Source organism: Chlorocebus sabaeus, chromosome 5, assembly GCF_047675955.1.
Source record: "Chlorocebus sabaeus isolate Y175 chromosome 5, mChlSab1.0.hap1, whole genome shotgun sequence".
NCBI lineage: Eukaryota > Metazoa > Chordata > Mammalia > Primates > Cercopithecidae > Chlorocebus > Chlorocebus sabaeus.
Genome location: NC_132908.1, coordinates 11,099,158 through 11,121,048, shown reverse-complemented (window position 1 = coordinate 11,121,048; position 21,891 = coordinate 11,099,158). Strand labels below are relative to the sequence as shown.

General features: G+C 49.5%; 1 protein-coding gene and 1 pseudogene across 1 annotated transcript in view; one reads left to right on the top strand and one right to left on the bottom strand.

Moving 5' to 3' along the window:
* Nucleotides 1-21,891, top strand: part of LOC103228356 (uncharacterized) — a 146,966-nt gene that overhangs the window by 44,744 nt on the left and 80,331 nt on the right. The window contains 10 exon segments of the mRNA XM_073015699.1: nucleotides 716-898; nucleotides 1,945-2,036; nucleotides 6,556-6,719; nucleotides 8,696-8,855; nucleotides 9,109-9,188; nucleotides 16,585-16,771; nucleotides 17,760-17,915; nucleotides 18,278-18,411; nucleotides 18,845-19,003; nucleotides 21,400-21,580. Coding sequence (XP_072871800.1) covers nucleotides 716-898; nucleotides 1,945-2,036; nucleotides 6,556-6,719; nucleotides 8,696-8,855; nucleotides 9,109-9,188; nucleotides 16,585-16,771; nucleotides 17,760-17,915; nucleotides 18,278-18,411; nucleotides 18,845-19,003; nucleotides 21,400-21,580 — 1,496 coding nt within the window.
* Nucleotides 10,624-10,712, bottom strand: LOC119621253 (small nucleolar RNA U13; annotated as a pseudogene).

The following is a 21,891-nucleotide window of genomic DNA, read 5'->3' as shown; positions in this document are numbered from 1 at the left end:
TGGGAAGACTGAGGCTCAGGTCCGGTCACGTGTTCAAGGTCACACCGCAGTGCGAGGTGGCTGGCCACAACCCTATGCCCTTCCATCTACGCCACTCAGAAGGGAGGAGAGCAGTTAGCCTTGAGCTTGCTGAACTCGTGCAACCCCCTCCTGACCAAGCAAGGCTGGTGCTGCTTCTTCCCACTGACAGACAAGGAAACCAAAGTTCAAGGCGAGGACACTGACAACCTGGGGCCACATGGCGCCAGAGCGCCTGCGCAGAATGTGTGCAATATTTGGTCTGATTCCAGAACCTGCTGTGGTGCTGCTGAGCATCTGTCCCCAGCCCCTCAGCTGAGCTGTCCTTGGGTCCTGGGTCTGACATGGGGAACATGGATGCCCTGGGCTGGGTGCTCTCTGGTGTGAAGAGCCTGGGCTGGGACTTAGACAGCCAGGGTTCACGTGTCCCAGCCGCATGCTTTGTCCCAGTCATGGAACCCAGGCAGGTGCTTTCACCTCTCTGAGCCTCAGCTTCCCCATCCGTAAGAGGGATTAGTGCAGGTGAGGACTGGAAAGTGCTTGGTGCACGTACAGCCTGTGGGTGGCGGTGGTGGCAGTGGTGGCAGTGGTGGAGGGGCTGCTATGGCTCAAGACTGAAGGGGGCTGCTGGGGGTGGGGGGTGGGGTCTGTGGCCCCACGGCCCTCGGGATGTAGCTGGTACATGCCTGTACCTCAGTGCCCTGCTCCAGATCTCAGCTCAAATGGGCACAGCGGGCACCCTGGGGCAGGCCGGGCTGAGGTGGGTGACCAGCGTCCGTGGCGCCACCAGCCTGGATGGCGGGATCCAGGTGCAGAAGGGCCAGGACCTCAAGGTGCATCTGAACATGCCTGAGGAGGCCATAGAGCTGCTCAGCTTCAGGTGGGTGCCCAGTACTGGCAGAAAGGGAACCATGAGTGTGAGGGTGCAGGTGAGCAGGTGTGTGTGTGCATGCATGCATGCATGTGAGTGTGTGATCACATGTCTGCATGTGTGCATGGGGATGTGCATGGGTGTGGATGTGACATGAGTATGCACGTGTGTTAGTATGTGCACCCATGAGCCTGCGTCTGAGTACATAGGATCTGGCATATGAGCGTGTGTGGGAGCTACTGTGTGCATGAGGGTGTGTCCGTGAGTGTGTCAGTGAGGAGTGAGTGTGTTATAGGAGTGCGTGTGTGTCCATGAGCGTGTGTGCCTGTTGACTGTGAGGGGTGGGTGTGTCTGACAGGGACCGTGGGCAGCTGAGAGATGAGAGCTGGAGAACTTTCAGACCCCTCAGCTCTTTCCTGCAGTCCCTCTGGGGCATGCTTGTCTGTGACCCCTAGGGAGGTAACTCTTGGAAAGGGGCAATTTCAGAGGGAGTGAGAGTCCAGGCTGCCCTACCTACCCACATTCTTTCCCTAATCCTGCCCCATGGAGACTTTGCCCACCTGGCTCCTCCCTCCTCCCACCTGCCCGTTTGCTGCCCCTCACTCACTGTCCGCCTCCACCCTGACCCCCTCCCACCAGCCTTCTTTCTATGCTCCTAAAGCGGCCAACTCGTTCCTACCCCAGGGTCTTTGCACCTGCTGTGTCCTGTGTCTGGAACAACAGCTCCTTCTCATCCTTTGGATTTCTGCTCAAATGTTATCTCTGCAGAGAACTCCCCCTACCCCAGCTAGGGGAGGCCCTGCTCTATCCCTGAGACAGCCCCCTGCTGTGCTACCTCCATGTGGGTTTCTCACAGCACTTGTCACTCTCTGTGGTCCTCAGCATCTGTCCCTGTGCCCATGGAGTGTCACCCCACCAGCGTGTGCACTGCCCAAAGGCTGGCCCTGTTCAGGGTAGAATTTGCCCCTGTGCCAAGCTCTGGCAGCTTAAGGTGTTACTTGTCTAATGAATGAATGAAAATGCGGTGTCTGACACTGTCTTCTTTCCCTACCCAGCTCTCAACTGTACCTCATCACCAGGGATGGCGTGAGGAGCCTCAGACACGTCCCTGACCCTTCTGAGGCCCAGTCCTGTACTGGTGAGGAAGGTAGGCAGCAGGGCCTCCATGCCATCGTCCCAAGGTGGGCATCGTGGGGTTGAAGGGAAAAATGCCAGCTTCAGATCCCAGAGTTGCTCTCCTGCCCTAAAAGTATTCATATTCTGCAAACCAAAAAGTATCTGAGACAGGTCTCAATCAATTTAGACATTTACTTTGCCAAGGTTAAGGACATGCTTGGAAATAAAGGAACACAAATCCACAGAACAATCTGTGGTATTTGTGGTCTTTGCCTTTTTCCAGAGATGATTCTAAAAGCTTCAATTTTTTTTTTAGTTTTTTAGTTTTTTTTTTTTTTTTTTTTTTTTTTTTTTTTTTTACTTTGAGTTCTGGGGTACGTGTGCAGAACGCGCAGGTCTGTTACATAGGTATACATGTGCCATGGTGGTTTGCTGCCCCCATCAACCCGTCATCAAGGTTTTAAGCCCCGCGTGCATTAGTATTTGTCCTAATACTCTCCCTCCTTTTGTTTAAAGGGGAAAAGACGGCTGGAGGGGAAAGAGGGAGGGTATAGTCACATGACTGAATCCACAGGCTGCAAGAGGAAAGGAACAGGGAGGGGAATAGTCACGTACTCATCCTTGCTCAATAAATGAACGCCTTACATAAGATAAGGTGAACATAGAATAGCTGCACAAATATTTAACCTTTTATCTGTAGCTACCTGCTTAGGAACAAAAGAGAAGGCAGCTTTTTGCATGACTCCGCTTCCAGCTTAATTTTTTCCTTTTGGCATAGCGAATTGGGATCCCAAGATTGTACTTTTATTATTATTATTGAGACAGGGTCTCTGTCACCCAGACTGGAGTGCCATGGTGCTATCATGGCTCACAGAAGCCTCCATCTCCCCAGGCTCAAGTGATCCTCCCACCTCAGCCTCCCGAGTAGCTGGGACTACAGGCACTTACCACCCTGCCCAGCTAATTTTTTTTTTTTTTTTTTTTTCCGTATTTTGTAGAGACAGGGTTTTACCATGTTATCCAGGCTGGTCTCAAACTCCTGGGCTCAAGTGATCCACCTGCGTCTGCTTCTCAAAGTACCGGGATTACAGGCATGAGCCACTTGCACCTGGCTTTCTTTTCCTTTACCAACCACTTCAGTCAATGATAATGCTTCTAGAACTCTACCCTATAAAAGCAAAGCAAAATCACTTAAAAATGCTCTGTGCACAGAGATGTTCATTGCATCATTATTTAGAACAAAAAATAGGAAGCAACTCAAATAGTCCAGAGTAGGCAAAAGGGTTCATTATAAGGGCCAGTGAGCTAAGCGTAGGTTGTTACATTAAGTGGTTAAAAAGAGTCAAAAGAAGAATATCTTGTATCATGAAAACTTCATGAAACTGAAATTTCAGCGTCCAGAAAGAAAGTTGTATGGGAACACAGCCACACCCCCTTCATTTGCATATAACCTATAGCTTTGTCCCACAGCAGCAGAACTGAGTACTTGCAAGCTAGACCGTATGACCCCAAAGCATAAAATGTTGACTATCTGACCGGCAGATAGCTAGCCTGTAATCCCTGCATTTTGGGAGGCCGAGGTGAGAGGATTCCTTGAGTCCAGGAGTTCAAGACTAGCCTGGGTAACATAGTGAGGCCTTGTCTCCATAAAAATTAACAAATTAGCCAGGCATGGTGGCATGCACCAGTAGTCCCAGCTACTTGGAAGGATGACAGGAAGATCACTTGAGCCCAGGAGGTCGAGGCAACAGTGAGCTGTGTTCATGCCACTGCACTCAAGCCAGGGTGACCAAGGAGGATTCTGTCTCTAGCTAGCTAGCTAGGTAACTGACTAAACAATCTGGCCCTTTACCAAGAATGTTTGCTGGCTCCTAGGTTGGTAAGTTATTGACATACTGCATAACTTTTTTTTTTTTTTTTTCGAGACAGAGTTTCACTCTCGTCACCCAGGCTGGAGTGCAATGATGTAATCTCAGCTCACTGTAACCCCTGCCTCCCAGGTTCAAGTGATTCTCCTGCCCCAGCCTCCCAAGTAGCTGGGATTACAGGTGCATGTCACCACGCCTGGCTAATTTTTGTATTTTTAGTAGAGACGGGATTTCACCACATTGGCCAGGCTGGTCTCAAACTCCTGACCTCAGGTGATCCGCCTGCTTTGGTCTCCCAAACTTTTAAATTCCATTATGAGTGAGCTGTTTTAGTGAGAAACTTCTTTAATAATAATACCAAGTGTAAGGCAGCAACACTGAATATGATCTCAACTGGGTAAAAAGACAGGAAGTAAATGTGCCAAATAATAGCACATCTTTTTTTTTTTTTTTTTTTTTTTGAGACGGAGTCTTGCTCTGTCACCCGGGCTGGAGTGCAGTGGCCGAATGTCAGCTCACTGCAAGCTCCGCCTCCCGGGTTTACGCCATTCTCTTGCCTCAGCCTCCCGAGTAGCTGGGACTACAGGCGCCCGCCACCTCGCCCGGCTAATTTTTTTTTGTATTTTTAGTAGAGACGGGGTTTCACCGTGTTAGCCAGGATGGTCTCGATCTCCTGACCTTGTGATCCGCCCATCTCGGCCTCCCAAAGTGCTGGGATTACAGGCTTGAGCCACCGCGCCCGGCCTACATCTTGCAATATATATATACACATACATATGTATGTGTGTATATATATACACATACATATGTATGTGTGTATATGTATATACATATATATTAGTAAGGTTGGGGAGGGCTCTTTTTAATGAAGTGATACAAATTTTGCTTCTTGATAATTTTCCTTTTTTGCACTTAACTTGTATTTAGAATTGTAAATAAACTCATTTACAATACAGAACACATACAGAAAAAATTTTTAAAATCTTTCTAATTTTTCTAACTTCTTGCAATAAGTACTTTTTTTTTTTTTTTTTTTTTTTGAGACAGTGTGTTGCTCTGTTGCTCAGACAGGAGTGCAGTGGCACAATCTTGGCTCTCTGTAACCTCTGCTTCCTGAGTTCAACTGATTCTCCTGAGTAGTTGAGATTACAGGTGCCTGCCACCATGACCAGCTAATTTTTTTTTATTTTTAGTAGAGATGGGGTTTCACTGCGTTGGCCAGGCTGGTCTCGAACTCTTGACCTCAGGTGATCTGCCCACCTTGGCCTCCCAAAGTGCTGGGATTACGGGCATGAGTGACCACATCCAGCCAACAAGTACATTTTTATAATCGGGATAAGAGTTACTACAGAAACCCGGTGCTGTTCTCAACACTGACTGACCTGTTAATCCTCACAGCTATGCCATGAGACAGGAACTATTATCATTAGCAGTTTAAGATGAGAAACACTGATGCCCTTACAGTGAGTCAAGGGAGTCATAGCAATAATAATAATGAGGAAGAAACTTTGAGACCCAGAGAGGTTAAGTAATTTGTCCATGGTCACATAGCTGGGAAGTGGCTGAGCTAGAATTTGAACCAGGCATTCTTGCTCCAGAGCCTGTGTTCTACACAGTATTGCCTGACACTCTTTTTAAAAAGTATACCAGGAGCCAGGCATGGTAGCTCATGCCTGTAATCCCGGCATTTTGGGAGGCCAAGGCAGGCAGATCATCTGAGGTCAGGAGTTCAAGACCAGCCTGGCCAACATAGTGAAACCCCATCTTTACTAATAATACAAAAACTAGCCAGGCGTGGTGGCTCCTGCCTGTAGTCATCCCTTGGCAGTCCACCCCTGCTGGCCTCCCTCCCTGACTCTCCTCCAGACTCGCTGCCCTGAAGACACACTGGCCCCTTTTTCAGGGCCATACTAATGCCTGCCCCAGGGCCTTTGCACTGGGTGTTTCCCCTGCCAGTAACACTCTTCCCCAGGACATCCACCTAACTCCCTCCTTTGCTCCTTTCAAGTGTCCTTCAATGGGACCCCTCAGAGGCCGCCTTCCCGGGGCCCCCTGTCTAGACCAGCGCCCCTGTCAGGGCCCCTAACCCGTTGACTTTGCCAGCACGCTCATTGGTGGCTGCTGTCTTACCTGTTCTGGTGTGTGGTCGTCCTGTGCCTCCTCTCTAGGATATAGCTATTCAGAAAGCTGAGGCAGGAGAATCGCTTGAACCTGGGAGGCAGAGGTTGCAGTGAGTTGAGATTGTGCACTGCACTCCAGCCTGGGTGACAGAGCGAGACTCCGTCTGGAGAAAAAAAAAAAAAGAAAAAAGTCTACCAGGGGTTCTCAGCTGGGGCAGTTTTGACCCCGCAGGAGACATTTGGTAATATGTGCAGAAATATTTGATTGTTGGTAGGGGTAACTGGCATCTAGCGGATAGGGACCCAGGCTGCAGCGAAACGTCCTATAATGCACAAGACGGCCCCCCAGATAAGATGATCTGACCCCAAATGTCAGTAGTGCTGAGGTGGAGAAACCCTGGTCTACACACCACTGCCTCACAGGATTCCTGTCTACGTGGTGCCTTTCTTCAGAAGAAATCAGAGAAGTGCTTTCTTCGCTGATGTGGCAGCTGTGGGCACCCATGCCCAGAGCCCTCTGGTTCTCCACTGACCAGTGCTGCCTGCTTACCTCTCTCTGCAGTGTCCTACACCTGGGGCTGGCGGCTGTGCACTGAAGTGACCTGGCCGGTGCCTGGCCAGCCCTACGTGCTCTCATTGCCTGTGTTCGCGGCCGTGACGCTGCAGAAGCGGGACCCGGGGCTCCGACAGTATCTGCTGGAAGCTGCGTATACCCTGCAGCCCCAGGTGGGCCCTAGGGAACAGCCCTGTCTTTCTCAGCCATGTCGGGGATCTCCTTAGGTCAGCACTGGGCTCACCCAAAACGATGTAGGGCTCCTCTGTGGCGCTGTTGGGCTGCGCTGCTCTTGCTGTAGGTTTCTTTTGGACCCTTGCGCATACTGATTCTCTGTCTGGGGCTGTATGACGCATTAACTCTGAATCAGTCTTCAGATCTCATTTCAGGGGTCACTTCCTCAGGGAAGCCTGCCTTGGTTACCCCAGAGCACATCATATTCTTTTGTGACTTGCCTTAAGACATCCACGTTTCTTCCCTTTTGATCACTTCTGTTTCTTAGTGAAGCTAGTTAGTTAATGTCTGTCTTCCCTGCTGCTGACTCAGTTCCTGGGAGCAGATTCAGGGTTTGTTTTACTTACCCCTGTGTCATCAGCATCTGGTCCAGAGGAGGCACTTGGCGGCCTCCTGTCTGATCCCCCAGCTCCTGCTTTGGTCTCCTTACCATCTTAACCCAGCAGCCAGATGGGCCCTCTGAAATCCTAGCTGGATCGTGTCCCTCCTCTGCATGAACCACCCCGCTGTGGCTCCTGTTACCCTTAGAGTAAGAGCCAGACGCCGTGACCCACAGGCCCTTGGCAGTCCCACCCCTGCTGGCCTCCCTCCCTGACTCTCCTCCAGACTCACTGCCCTGAAGACACACTGGCCCCCTTTTCAAGGTCATGCACATGCCTGCCCCATGGCCTTTGCACTGGGTGTTTCCCCTGCCAGGAACACTCTTCCCTGGCACAGCCACCTAACTCCCTCCCTCGTTTCCTTTCAAGTGTCCTTCAATGGGACCCCTCAGAGGCTGCCTTCCTGGACCCCCGTCTAGACCAGCACTCCGCTCAGGGCCCCTAAACCATTGACTTGGCCAGCACACTCACTGGCTGTTGCTGTCTTACCCATTCTTGCGTCTGGTGGTCCTGTGCCTCCTCACTGGGACACAGGCTCCATGCGGTCAGGGACTCTGCATGTCTCATGCTCAGTCATCTTCCACTCAGCAGCGCGTCTCTGTTGGTGTTGAACAAATGTACGCTGCCGTGGGATTTCAGAATGGGGCTTGTGGCTGAGGCTGCACATTCCCGAAAAGAGACCCAAGCCTTGGACTCGGGTACAAGTGATTTATTAAGAAAAGGCTCTGGGGGACCCAGTAAGAGTGGAGAAATTAGGACAGGCCGGGGGAGGATGCTGAGAGGGGTGCAATTTCAGGTGAAGTTGCAGCCTCAGCCTGGCCCCACGGGGAGCCCCAGAGCACGAGGTACTTGCAGAGTGTGTTACCCTCTGGGTTAGAGTGCTGGCAGTTTTGGCTGGAGTGCTGGAGGGCAATGTTCTGGAGCCCTCAGGTGACAGCCAGGAAGTGCAGAGCTTGCAGAAGCTGGGGGACAAGGACACAAAGCTGGTTAAAAGTATGGGAGAGGCCGGGTGCAGTGGCTCACGCCTGTAATCCCAGCACTTTGGAAGGCCAAAGCAGGTGGATCACTTGAGGTCAGGAGTTCAAGACCAGCCTGGCCAACATGGTGAAAACCCTATCTCTACTAAAAATAACAAAACAAAAATTAGCCAGGCTTCTTGGCGTATACCTGTAATCCCAGCTGCGCAGGAGACTGAGGCAGGAAAATCACTTGAACCTGGGAGGCAGAGGTTGCAGTGAGCCAAGATCATGCCCCGGCACTCCAGCCTGGGCAACAGGGTGGGACTGGGTCTCAAAACAAAAAAGGATGGGAGGGGTTTGTACAGGATGCCAGGGGTGTGCCCTGCAGCTGCTTCTCCCTGGCCATTTGCTGGATAAATTTTGACCCTGTGGGCGTGGACCTGGGTTGTGCTGCAGAGCTTTACACTTCTGCAGGCGATTTTCAAGCAACTCCTGATGGAATTGTGAGGACAATAGTGCAAGGGTCTGAAGGGTGGAGGTGGAGGCTCTCAATCTTGAGGACTCTGCTGTTTCCAGAAGGATAGCTGGTTCCCTCAAGAAGCCACAGCCCACATCTTCATGGGCACGCCGGGGTCAGAAGTGCCAAGGGATGTCGGGGTGGATGTCAGTTACAGCTTGCCCCAGAGCAAGTTCCGGCTCAAGCTTCTCCATCCCAAGAAGAAAATCGAGCTGGACGGTAATGTCAACATCCCTCCCTGCTCCCTGCGCCCCTGACTCGGTGCCACACCCAGGGCTGGGTCCCTACAGTGAGCTGGCTCATAGGTTTGTCTGTGACCTCCTGAGGTCAGCACTAAATCCAGCCCCATTTTACAGGTGCTGCATCTTAGGCTCAGAGATTAAAAAATGGGCAGGCGGTCCTCCCAGGGGAATGGAGGGGCCAGATCTAGATGTTGAACGCTTGTCTCTAAACTCTCGTTTTGTACCCTCAGGAAAGATGGAGGCTCTTGGGAGTGCCCACGTGGGTCACTTGGAGTTGATACTGGATGACAGGGATGTCTACTACATCAAGGTTTGTTCCACACCCTTGGCCCACTTGTGTCTGCACCTGCCACCTCCCCAGAGATTTCCTGCCCGGGTCCCAGAGCCCTGTTAACTATTGCCACCACCTCTGGGATCTTCCCTTTCTACCTGCCGGTTAACAGGTGTTAGTTCTGTTACCCAGAAATGTATAAAGAAGAAAAAAATGGGCTCAAATTCCACCATCATTGATGTTAAAAATGGATATTAATAACACAAAAACATGCTTTTAAGAATTCAGGTGGGATGCAGTGGCTCAAGCCTGTAATTCCAGCATTTTGGGAGGTTGAAGCGAGTGGATCACCTGAAGTCAGGAGTTCGAGACCAGCCTGGCCAAATGGTGAATCCCCGCCCCTGATAAAAATACAAAAATTAGCCGGGTGTGGTGGTGGGTGCCTGTAATCCGAGCTACTTGGGAGACTGAGGCAGAAGAATCACTTGAACCCAGGAGGCGGAGGTTTCAGTGAGCTGAGATCATGCCACTGCATTCCAGCCTGGGAGACAGTGCGAGAGTCTGTCTCAAAATAAATAAATAAAAATAAAAGCCAGGTACAATGGTTTATACCTGTAATTACAGAAAGTTAGGAGGCTAAGGTGGGAGGACCACTTGAGGCTAGGAGTTCGAGATAAACCTGGGCAACATAGCAAGACCCGGTGTCTACAAAACATTTTAAAAAGTTACCCAGGCACAGTGGCGTGTGCCTGTAGTCTCAGCTACTCAGGAGGCTGAGGCAAGAGGACCGCTGGAGCCCAGAAGGTTGAGGCTGCAGTGAGCCATGCTTGTGCCACTACACTCCAGCCTGGGCGACAAAGTAAGACCCGGTCTCTCAAAAAAAGAATTCAGAATAGAGAAAGGTATAAATTGTAAGTTAAAGCATTCTGCGTCCCAAATTTCCTGCAGAAGTATTGATGCACGTCCCGAGAAATCTGTATTCATTTCCCAGAGCTGCCTTAACAAAGTACCCTGACTGTGTGGCTTCAGCTACAGGGATTTATTCTCACAGTTCTGGAGGCCAGGAGTCTGAAATTGAGGTTTTTCTGTTTTTGTTTTTTTCTTTTTCCCACTGTGAAGGCTGTCAGGGAGGATCTGTCCCAGTTCTCGCTCCTGGATTCTAGAAACTTCCAGAGCTCCTTGGCTTGGAGGTGGTCTTCTGTCTCCGTCTTCACATAATCTTACCTTTGTAGGTGTCCGATGTCCACACATCCCCTTTTTACAGGGACATCAGGCACACGGGATTAGGGTTCACCCTCATCATCTCAGCTTAGCTTAATCATGTGTGAAGACCCTATTTCCAAATGAGGTCACATTCACAGATACTGCGGCTTAGGGCTTCAGCATCTTGCAGGGAGACACAGTGCAGACCGTAACACTATAGATTTGCAAATAGTTTTAGTGTGGGTTTCTGGGTTTTATTTTTTCTTTTTCACATCAGGTGGGTGATGTGATGATGTAACAAGTTTTGAGGGAAGCACACATCGTACAATAGCATGAAAACCCAATTTTCATGCTTAGGTTTTGTTTTTTTATTTTTCTTTTTTGAGGCAGGGTCCTTGCTCTGTCTCTCAGGCTGGAGTGCAGAGGTGCAAACATGGCTCACTGCAGCCTTGACCTCCTGGGCTCCAGCGATCCTCCCACCTCAGCCTCCTGAGTAGCTGGGACTACAGGCATGTGCCCCTGTGCTTGGCTATTGTTTTTTATATTTTTGTAAAAATGGGGTCTCACTATGTTGCCCAGGCTGGTCTCAAACTCTTGGGCTCACACAATCTGCCCACCTTGGCCTCCCAAAGTGCTGGGATTACAGGCGTGAGCCTCCACTCCCGGTTTCCCAGTTTTTTTCTTTTTTTAAACCTGTAAGGACTTTTTTTTTTTTTAAACTCAAAAAAATACCTTGGCAGGTGGGCGCCATGGCTCATGCCTGTAATCCCAGCACTTGGGGAGGCCAAGGCGGATGGATCACTTGAGGCCAGGAGTTCGAGACCAGCCTGGCCAACATGGTGAAACCCCATCTCTATTGAAAATACAAAAAATTAGGCGGGTGTGGTGGCGGGCGCCTGTAATCCCAGCCACTCAGGAGGCTAAGGCAGGAGAATCACTTAAACCCAGGAGGCAGAGGTTGCAGTGAGATGATTTTGTACTACTGCACTCCAGTCTGGGTGGCAGAGCGAGACTCTGTCTCAAAAAATATATATATATGTATGTGTGCGCACGCTTGTATATATATGTATATATACATACACACACACATAATACACATATATGTACATACACTGTGGCAATCTTTTTAGACCAGCATGCACTGATACAATTTAAATTCTGTTGTAGATTTCATTTGGATTAATTCAATCTAAATACTATTACATTCTGCAATTAAATAGGCAATGCATTTAAATGATTCAAAGTTCAAAAGCTGTGAAAGGGTATAGAACTGACTCTCCCATATGGTAGCCAGTGGCACACATGTTTATTGAAATCTAAGTGAGGCGGGGTGCAGTGACTCATGCCTATAATCCCAGCACTTTGGGAGGCCGAGGGAGGTGGCTCACCTGAGGTCAGGAGTTCAAGACCAGCCTGACCAACTTGGCGAAACCCTATCTCTACCAAAAATACAAAAAGTAGCCAGGTGTGGTGGCGGGCTCCTGTAATCCCAGCTACTTGGGAAGCTGAGGCAGAAGAATTGCTTGAACCTGTGGGGGTGGGGGCACGGAGGTTGTAGTGAAGCAAGATCATGCCAATTCACTCGAGCCTGGGCAACAGAGCGAGACTATCTCAAAAAAAAAAAAAAAAAAAAAAACCTAAGTGAATTAAAATTAAAGAAAATTAAAGATTTGGTTCTTTGACTGCATGGGCCATATTTCAGGTGTTCCAAAGCTTCATGCAGCCCTGAGACATTGCCCTCATTACAGAAAGTTCTATTGGTTGGTGCTGGTGTAGCCTTAAAACTTTTCTCCCACCCCTCCTGAAAGCCAACCACTGTTAGGGTTTTATTGGTGATTCGTTTCTGAGATGATCTATGCACACAGTCAGCACATGGAGTTAATATATCCACTTTAAAGAAAATAAGTGCCTCCTGTGTAGCATGAATGACTGTGTAATAGTCCGTGGAATGGAATTTATTCAGCTAGTTTAATAATGAAGGGCTCTTGAGTTTTTGCCAGGTTTCCGCTCTTACAAATATTCTGCCGTGAGAACCATTTTCTCTGCAGAGTAAATTCTTAACAATGGAATTCCCTGGCCACAAGGATTATATGTTTTTTCTCTTTTCTTCCTTTCTTCCTTTCCTTTCTCTCCCTCTCTTTCCCTCTGTCTATTCCCTCTCTCTTCCCTCTCTCTTCCCACCTCTTTCCCACCTCTTTCCCACCTCTTTCCCACACTTTCCCCCATGTCTTCTCCCTGTCTCTTTGCCTGTCTCTCTTTTCCCTCTCTGCCCACCTCCCTGCCTTCTTGTCTTTTATAACATCTTCTTTTGTGCAGTGGCATGATCCTAGATCACTGCAGCCTCAAATCCCTGGGCTCAAGCGATCCTCCTGCCTCAGTCTCCCAAGTAGCTGGGACTACGGCCTGTGCCACCATGCGCTTCTATCTTTCTTTCTTTCTTTCTTTCTTTCTTTCTCTCTTTCTCTCTCTCTCTTTCTTTCTTTCTTTCTTTCTTTCTTTCTTTCTTTCTTTCTTTCTTTCTTTCTTTCTTTCTTTCTTTCTTTCTTTCTGTGTGTGAAGATGAGGTCTTACTATGTTGTTTAGGCTTGTTTTCATCTTAGTAGGTGCTTTTCTAGGGTTCTTACCCAAGGGTGCCTGGTCGAAACTTAGTGAGTCACTTGAAGCCCCTGTCATTCTGTTGAAGTTTTGTGTCTACCCTCCATCCTGCGGAGAAGATTTAAAACTTCCATCCCCTTTTCAAGCAGATCTGTGACTTCAAAAAGTGTACAAATGTTGGGAGGCTGAGGTGGGAGGATCACTGGAGGTCAGGAATTTGGGACCAGCCTGGCCAAGATGGTGAAACCCTCTCTCTACTAAAAATACAAAAATTAGCTGGGCATGGTGGCGCACGCCTGTAGTCCAGCCTCTTGGGAGGCTGAGGCAGAAGAATTGCTTGAATCTGGGAGGTGGAGGTTCCAGTAAGTCAAGATCGTGCCACTGCACTACAGCCAGGGTACAAATAGCAGTTTTAGACTTGATCCCACCAGGCATGATTGCTGGGCAACTTTGGCAGTGGATCTTCTGATTCTGCCTCCGTTCCCAGTGTCTTCTCAGAGAGGCCTGGACTGCAGCATCTGAAGCTGGAGCTGGATCTCTTGCTGCAAAAATACATTCTCTACTTCCAGCTGTGCCATCAGCCTGGGTTGGGGGAAGATCTATGTCAGGGGAGAGCTGTCCTCCTAAAGTCCCACCTGCCTGGTGGCTGAGACTTATGCCTCATTTCCAGAATTACCAGAGGCCCTCGAACTTCCAGTTGTTTGTTAAATGTACAAGCACAAATTGCTTGTACCTCCCCACGGACCTTCCTGCTGGTCCCTATAGAGCTGTCTGCAGCCTGGGAATGTTTGCCTTTGGAGAAATTCTAGTTCCACCTGCCCCAGACTCATCACAAGTACAGTAACAGCTGGAGCTCCAGAACTCCGGAACTTTCTGGAGCCTGTTTCAGCAGACATGAGGACCCCCTTCAAGTCTTCTCTGTAACCCCATACAAGATGAAGAAACTGAGGCAGATGAGCTCATGAATACAAAGTGCCAGAGCTTGGGTTCAACTTGTCTCAAAGCTTATGGGATTTAAGATTGGTTTAGGGAAGAGTGTTCTGTTCTGTGCCCCCTCCCACTAGTGTGCAGGGTTTGGGTCCTGGGTTGTCTGGAGAGCCCCAGGTTACGCCTGCTGACCTGACACATTTACAAGTAGTGTTCTCTTTAACTGCAAAGTGTTCTGGTTTGGGTGAGAAATTCTGTGTTCACCCTGTTCACGTGCACCTTGAGGAAGCTCTGATCAGCACCACACAGCCTCTGGTCCGGACTGGAGAAAGTCATCGCCAGAATGTGCCTGCCAGCAGGAAAAGCTGGGAGCAGAGTAGAGAACCAGCATCTGTTTCTGTAAAAAGAGAAAGAGAAAGGTGTGTCTCTGTAGTCGTATGTGCACGCATGTACATCCATACACATGTGACATACCCATACACATGTTCATACACATACACGTCCATACACACGCCTATATTTACACACATGAAATCCACATGTAGACACATCTGTATATACATTCATATGTACACACATTCATATATATACATATCTTTACACATGTCTATACAGAGTCCATGCACACATCCATATTCACATATGTCCATATTCACATCCAATGTATTCACACATCTGTATTCACACAGTCCACATGTAGACATGTGTATGCATACATTCATATACACACATCCATATATCCACTTCTTTACACATACATTCATACACACGCATGTCCATACACATGTCTACATGTAGACACATCCATGTACAAACACATTCGTACATACATCTGTGTGCACATCCAACAGAGAAAGTTCTGACCTCGCTGGCCTTTGCAAGGACTTTGGATTGTACCATAAGAAAGGCTAGCGTACCATCATTCGACATGTCTGCTTGCCATGTGGAGATCAGTTGCCAGGGGCGGGATGGGAGCCGGGAGAGTCAGGAGGATATTGCATATACACATCCAAATGTATGCTTATCTGTATGCACATTTATATACACACATCAATATATATACATGTGTGTTCACATGTCCATACACACATGTGCATATACATCCATATTCACACAATCCACGTGTGGACATATCTACACATTCATATACATGCATTTATATATACACCTCTTTACACACATCCATACACATACGTGTCCATACACACACGTCCATATTCACACACATCCATATTCACACACACAAACATCCACATGTAGACACATCTGTGTATACGTTCATATATACGCATCCATATATATACACATATCTGTATGCATGTCTACACACACGTTCGTATATACATATCTGTTCACATGTCCGTACACATCCGTATTCATACAGTCCACATGTAGACATATCTGTATGCATATATTCTTATATATACATCCATATATATACCTCTACACATCTGTATACATACGTTCATACACACACGTCCATACACGTGTCTACATACAGACACATCCATGTACACATTCATAGATACACCCGTGTGCACCCACATGTCTGTATACATACACATCTGTACACACCCCTGTGTACACAGACATCCATGTAGCTACATCTATACACACATCTACACACATTTATGTACACACATCTGTGGGGAGCAGGGAAAGAGAGCGTTAAGTAGTGGCAGTCTGGTAATAGCGAGTGTTGCTTTGATGTCTTTTGGGTAAACTGACCAGCTGGTGGCCATCAGAGGGGTGTAGGGTTGGGGGACTGCAGGTTGGCAGGGCCATTAAAGATTATATTTGCAGGTGCTCATGGCTTTTCCAGAGAATCTCCTCTGCGGGGCCGTGGAGTGTGTAGTGAGCTGTCCCCATGGTCCATCTGCCAGTGTCTTCCCATGGCCAGGTCTGCACCACTGATCAAAAGAGAAAATTCTGGCCTCGCTGGCCTTCGCAAGGACTTTGGATTGTACCATAAGAAAGGCTAGTGTGTCATCATTCGACGTGTCTGGTTGCCACATGGAGATCAGTTGCCAGCGGCGGGATGGGAACCGGGAGAGCCAGGAGGACATTGCAGTGAGACAGGCCGATGACTGGGGCTCCAGCTGGTGAGGCAGCAGAGGTGGCAGAAGTGGTTGATTCTAGACCCATTCCATAGGGACAGTCGACTCCAGTTCCTAATGGATTGAAAGAGGGGGATGTCAAGAAGAGGAGTCCCTTGTATTTATGTCTGAGTTTGTAACACAGGTTTCTAATTTTGAGAAATCCAGAGCTTAAAGAATTGGGGAAGCGCTGGGCACAGTGGTTCATGCCTGTAATCCCAGCACTTTGGAAGGCCAGGGCGGGTGGATCACTTGTGTTCAGGAGCTTGGGACCAGCCTCACCAACATAGTGAAACGCCATCTCTACTAAAAATTTAAAAATTTGCCGGATGTGATGGCGGGCACCTGTAATCCCAGCTACTTGGGAGGCTGAGGCAGGAGAATCGTTTGAACCCGGGAGGTGGAGGTTGCAGTGAGCCAGGATCCCACCACGGCACTCCAGCCTGGGACACAAAGTGAGACTCCATCTCACGGAAAAACAAAAACTGGGGAAGGATCGGTGTAGAAGGCTGTCAGCTGGCTTGTCTCCTACCCTGTCTGGTCCCAGCTTGTGTGGTCAGAGCTGGGCCTGCTGGTCAAGCCTGTCTTCCCAGGTGACACTGAAGCCTTTTCAGGGCTGGAGTGACCTGCAGCCAGCCGTGGGTGGTGAGGCCGAGTGGTTCCATGCGCAGCTGGAGGTGAAACTGGTGACGGGGGGCAGCCCCATTGTCTTTGCCGGGAACGTCACACGGCAGGCGGGCAGCAAGCTGGCCTTCTCCGCATCGCTGAGCCATCCACTGAGTGACCAGGCCCACGTGACAGGTAGGAGATGAGACCCCTTCTGCGCCCTCTGCTCTGTGGCCAGGCTAAGGTGTGGTGGCCAAGTGCCTCCTTATACTCCTCATCACCCCAGCCTCTCTTAATATCAACATCCCATCTAAGGGCAGATCCAGGCTCCGTGTGAGCCCCCAGAACCTCCCCCAACCTCCAACTGCATCCACAAACCTTAAAATAGCAGCTTTTGGAGTGTTTTTATTCTGATCCATGATAAGAAAGACATGTAACATTTTGACCTGAAATACACTGGGCATTTAAGACGCAGCAGGTGCTGGCCCTGGTGCTGGAGCTGGGGTGGTGGCACCTGGGTGTGCCTCTCAGGGGTGTTCCAGAAGATTCCAAGGTAAGGACAGGAGCTGGGGCTGGGGGTAATTGGAGCAGTGGCTGTCGACCCTCTGATGTGGGCGTTTGGGAGTCATAACAGCTGGCTCAGTTTCACCTGTGTGTTCTGGCTGAGCTTCTGTGTTTCAGAAGCTTCCAAAGGTGAAATTGACCCGACAACCCACCATGCGCTGTTAATTCTTTTCTCTTTTGTCTTGTTCGATTTTGGTTTTTTCTACTTTATTTTTGGGCCAGGCGCAGTGTCTCATGCCTGTAATCCCAGCACTTAGGGAAGCTAAACCGGAGAGGATTACTTGAGCCCAGTAGTTCAAGACCAGCCTAGGCAACATAGTGAGACCCCCGCTTCTACAAAAAATACAAAAATTAGACAAGTGTGGTGGCACACGTCTGTCGTTCCACCTACTCGGGAGGCTGAGGTGGGAGGATCGATTGAGCCTGGGAGGTCAAGGCTACAGTAAGCCGTGATGAGGCCTGTCTGTGGCCTGTTATGCAGGGCGCACATGTGTTGGCTCTTCAAGGAGCCCCCAACGGCGAGGCCCCTCGGTGATTCCCGAGTCCCCTCTTTGCCTGGGGGTGGGGGTGTTGGTCCCTGGGGCTGGCCCTCTCATCTGCCTGCTCTGTGTCCCTGCAGCACTGCTGGAGAGGAAGGAGGAGGATGGACGGTGGGTGGCCACCCTGGGTGCCGAGCTCTTCGTGCCAGTGCTGGTGGGGCTGCGTGCCATTGGCCTGCTGCAGCAATGGGACCGGCTCTGGACCAACTCCCTGAGGATCCAGTACAGCCTCCTGGGTAAGGCGCTGCGTGCCTGGCTGCGGGGCAGGTGGAGGTGACAGGGCCTGCCCTGTTTCCTAGGGCTGTGGCTCGGTTAGCTAAGATACGCTGTCACCACGGGGTTTTCCATTAGTCATTCTGGTGGCTCTGAGTAGTACTGAGTACCTGCCCATTAAAAAAAAAAAAAAGGTGTGTCTCTTAAGGGGACATTCGCCTATCTCTTAAGATCTCCCCATCGTCAGGTTCTAATGAAGTGACAGGTGGAGTAGAGCATGGGGGTGTAGCTGTGGCCAGGCTGGGCCAGGCCCTCCTCCTCTTGGATCCCTGGTGGAGGGCTGCCTGGCAGAGGAGGGCAGGGGTCTCTGGGTCAATCCGCACAGGTCAGGCGAAGCAGCCGGAATACGAGTGTAGCACCAGCCAGAAGCTGCAGGCAGAGAGCGGCTTGAATGGCGCCTACAGGCTGGAGCTGGGCCACGAGCTCCACTACACACAGATCCCAGCCTTCAGCCACAAGGTGGGTGCCCAGGCTAGGTGCGACATCCAGAGAGAGCACCAGAGTCAGGCAAGTGGTGATCTGAGTATCCTGAGCTCATCCCCGAAGAGATGGACTTGCTCACAATCACATAGCCATATGGGAATGTGTTCCGGGGCTGGAACTTCAGCCTCAGTCTTACATCTATTCATCCAGGAATGCTTCAGCCCAGGAGGCAGAGGTTACAGTGAGCCAAGGTGGTGCCACTGTACTCCAGCCTGGGTGGGAGAGTGAGATCTTATCTCTAAAATAAATAATAAATTAAAAACAAACGAACAAACCAAAATAGTGCTTGCTACAGAACCGTCTCTTCTGAAAACCAAGCTGATATCCTTGGAGTGGGCGGCTGTAAGGAGGCCCAGGGACTGGGTGAGCAGGGCCTCCATGGGCAGTTCACCACCCATGTGTGTCGCAGGTCCAGCTCTGGCACGAGGAGGACTCGGGCCACCTGCACTCACAGCTGGAGGTGAGCTACGGGAAGCACTGGGACAAGAGCAGCAACAAGAGGCATCTCCGTGTCAGCCAGACCTTCAAGAATGACTCGGGGCCCGCTCTGAGCAATCACTTCATGGAGGTGAGCCCGGCCACTGCAGCAGAGCCATGCCCTATGAGTCCAGCATGGATGGTGGGAGCTGGGGAACCCCCGCATGGCCCTCTGGCCCTGGCTGCAAGGATGCAGCCAACTGAAACTCAGCCTTGGTGACTTTCCGTTTTGCACCTCCAGCCACACGTCCCCAGGGGTAAGAAACACTTCTCAGAGTGCCAAGGACCGGCAGGAGAGCTTGGGAAACCCAGATTTCCACCTGTAAAAATGCGTTTTGGAAAGAGGGGTTCGCTTTTAGTTTTTCCCTGAGGGTGGGTTCTTTTACTGAGTTAGGAATGATGGTGTGCTCAGCAGCTGAACAAGTGGTGGTTCTTTTTTTTTTTTTTTTTTTTTTTTTGAGAGAGAGTCTTGCTCTGTCGCCCAGGCTGGAGTGCAGTGGCCGGATCTCAGCTCACTGCAAGCTCCACCTCCCAGGTTCACGCCATTCTCCTGCCTCAGCCTCCCGAGTAGCTGGGACTACAGGCGCCCACCACCTCGCTAGTTTTTTGTATTTTTTAGTAGAGACGGGGTTTCACCGTGTCAGCCAGGATGGTCTCGATCTCCTGACCTCGTGATCCACCCATCTCAGCCTCCCAAAGTGCTGGGATTACAGGCTTGAGCCACCGTGCCCAGCCCAGGTGGTGGTTCTTAAACAACACTATTTAACCTTGTATGTTTATTTAAAAATTGGTTTAGAATTTTTTTTCTCTTTTCAGATCCAGTCCTGCAAATGGTCTTTTAAATTTTAACTTTGATTTTAATTGTGGTTAAATATATGTCATGTAAAATTAACTATTTGTGTTATTTATTTTATTTTATTTTATTTTATTTTATTTTATTTATTTATTTATTTGGAGACTGAGTCTTGTTCTGCTACCCAGGCTGGAATGCATTGGCACAATCTTGGCTCACTGCAACCTCCGCCTCCTGGGCTCAAGCGATTCTCCAGCCTCAGACTCCTGAGTAGCTGGGATTATAGGTGCCTACCACCATGTCTGGCTAATTTTTTTATATTTTTAGTAGAGACGAGGTTTCTCCATGTTGGCCAGGCTGGTCTCGAACTCCTGACCTCAGGTGATCCACCCACCTCAGCCTCCCAAAGTGCTGCGATTACAGGCGTAAGCCAATACGCCCAGCCACATTTACTATTTTAACCATTTTGAAGTTTAGTGGCATTACATGCATTTACATTCTTGTGCAGCCATCACCACTGCTTATCTCGAGAACTTGCAAAACTGCAAGTCTGTAACCAGGAAATGCTGACTCCCCATTCTCCCCCGCTCCCAGTCCCTGGAAACCACTGTTCTACTTTCTGTTTTGGACTTTTGACTACTCTAGCTACCACTTAGAAGTGGAATCATACAGTATTTGTCTTTTTTTTTTTTTTTTTTGAGACAGAGTTTCCCTCTTATTGCCCACACTGGAGTGCAATGGCATGATCGTGGCTCACTGCAACCTCCACCTCCCAGGTTCAAGCGATTCTCCTGCCTCAGACTCCCAAGTAGCTGGGATTACAGTCACCTGCCGCCACACCTGGCTATTTTTTTTTTTTTTTTTTTTTGAGATAGAGTTGTCCAGGCTGGAGTGCAATGGCATGACCTTGGCTTACTACAACCTCTACCTCTGGGTTCAAGCAATTCTCTGGGCCTCAGCCTCCTGAGTACCTGGGATTACAGGCTCCCACAACCACGCCCGGCTAATTTTTGTATTTTTTAGTAGAGATGGGGCTTTGCCATGTTGGCCAGGCTGGTCTTGAACTCCTGACCTCAGGTGATCCACCTGCCTCGGCCTCCCAAAGTGCTGGGATTACAGGTGTGAGTCACCACGCCTTTCCTGCCCTTTTTTTGACTGGCTTACTTAGCATGTCCTCAAGGTTCATCCATATCGTAGCATATGTCAAATTTCCTTCCTTTTTAAGGCTGAATACTCCATTGTCTGTATAGACAGTATTTTATTTATCCATTCATCCGTTGATGGACACGCGGGTTGCTTCCATCTTTTGGCTATTGTGAATAAATGCTGTTATGAACTGATGCTTTCAGTTGTTTCAATTGCTTTCAGTTCTTTTGTATATACACCTGGAAGTGTCATTGCTGGGGTCATATGGTAATTCGATCTTTAATTTTTTGAAAAACTGCCACACTGTTTTCCACAGTAGCTGCACTATTTTACTTTCCCACCATCAGCGTTTGAGAATTCAGATTTCTCCACATCCTTACCAAAGCTCTTTGTTTTCTGTTTTTTGGACTGGGTTCCACTCCCGTTGCTCGTGTGGAGTGCAGTGGTGCAATCTTGGCTCACTGCTGCCTCGATTTCCTGGGCACATTCTAGGCCGGGGATGGCATGATCCCACTGGCATCTTGGGGGGGGCGGTGGGCATTCTCCAGTTTGTGCTGCAGGTGCCTGAGAGGCAGGTGGATTGCCGTGTGCAGCTGCACCATTTGAGCCTCCGCCTGCCCTATGTGGAGAGAAGCAGTCACCTGAAGGTGCAGTACAATGGGCGGCCGCTGTTTGTGGCAGGCGGGCAGTGGAAGGACACATCTCGGGCCACCCTGTGGAAGTGGGAAGGTGAGTGTTGGCTGTGGGGCCTCCTTGGCTAGCAGCTCAGATTTCTGACTTCCAGGCCTTTGCTCAAGCTATGACTCCTTCCTGGAACACCTTTTCCTTTTATTGGCTAGGCTAACTCAAGACTCAAACTGGGCCAGGCACAGTGGCTCACACCTGTCATCCCAGCACTGTGGGAGGCCGAGGCGGGAGGACTTCTGGAGGCCAGGAGTCTGAGATCAGCCTGCGCAACATAGTGGGAACCTGTCTTAATTTTAGAAACAAACACACGAAAACCCTTATCTTTAAAGAGTCCCATCATGCTTATAATTATA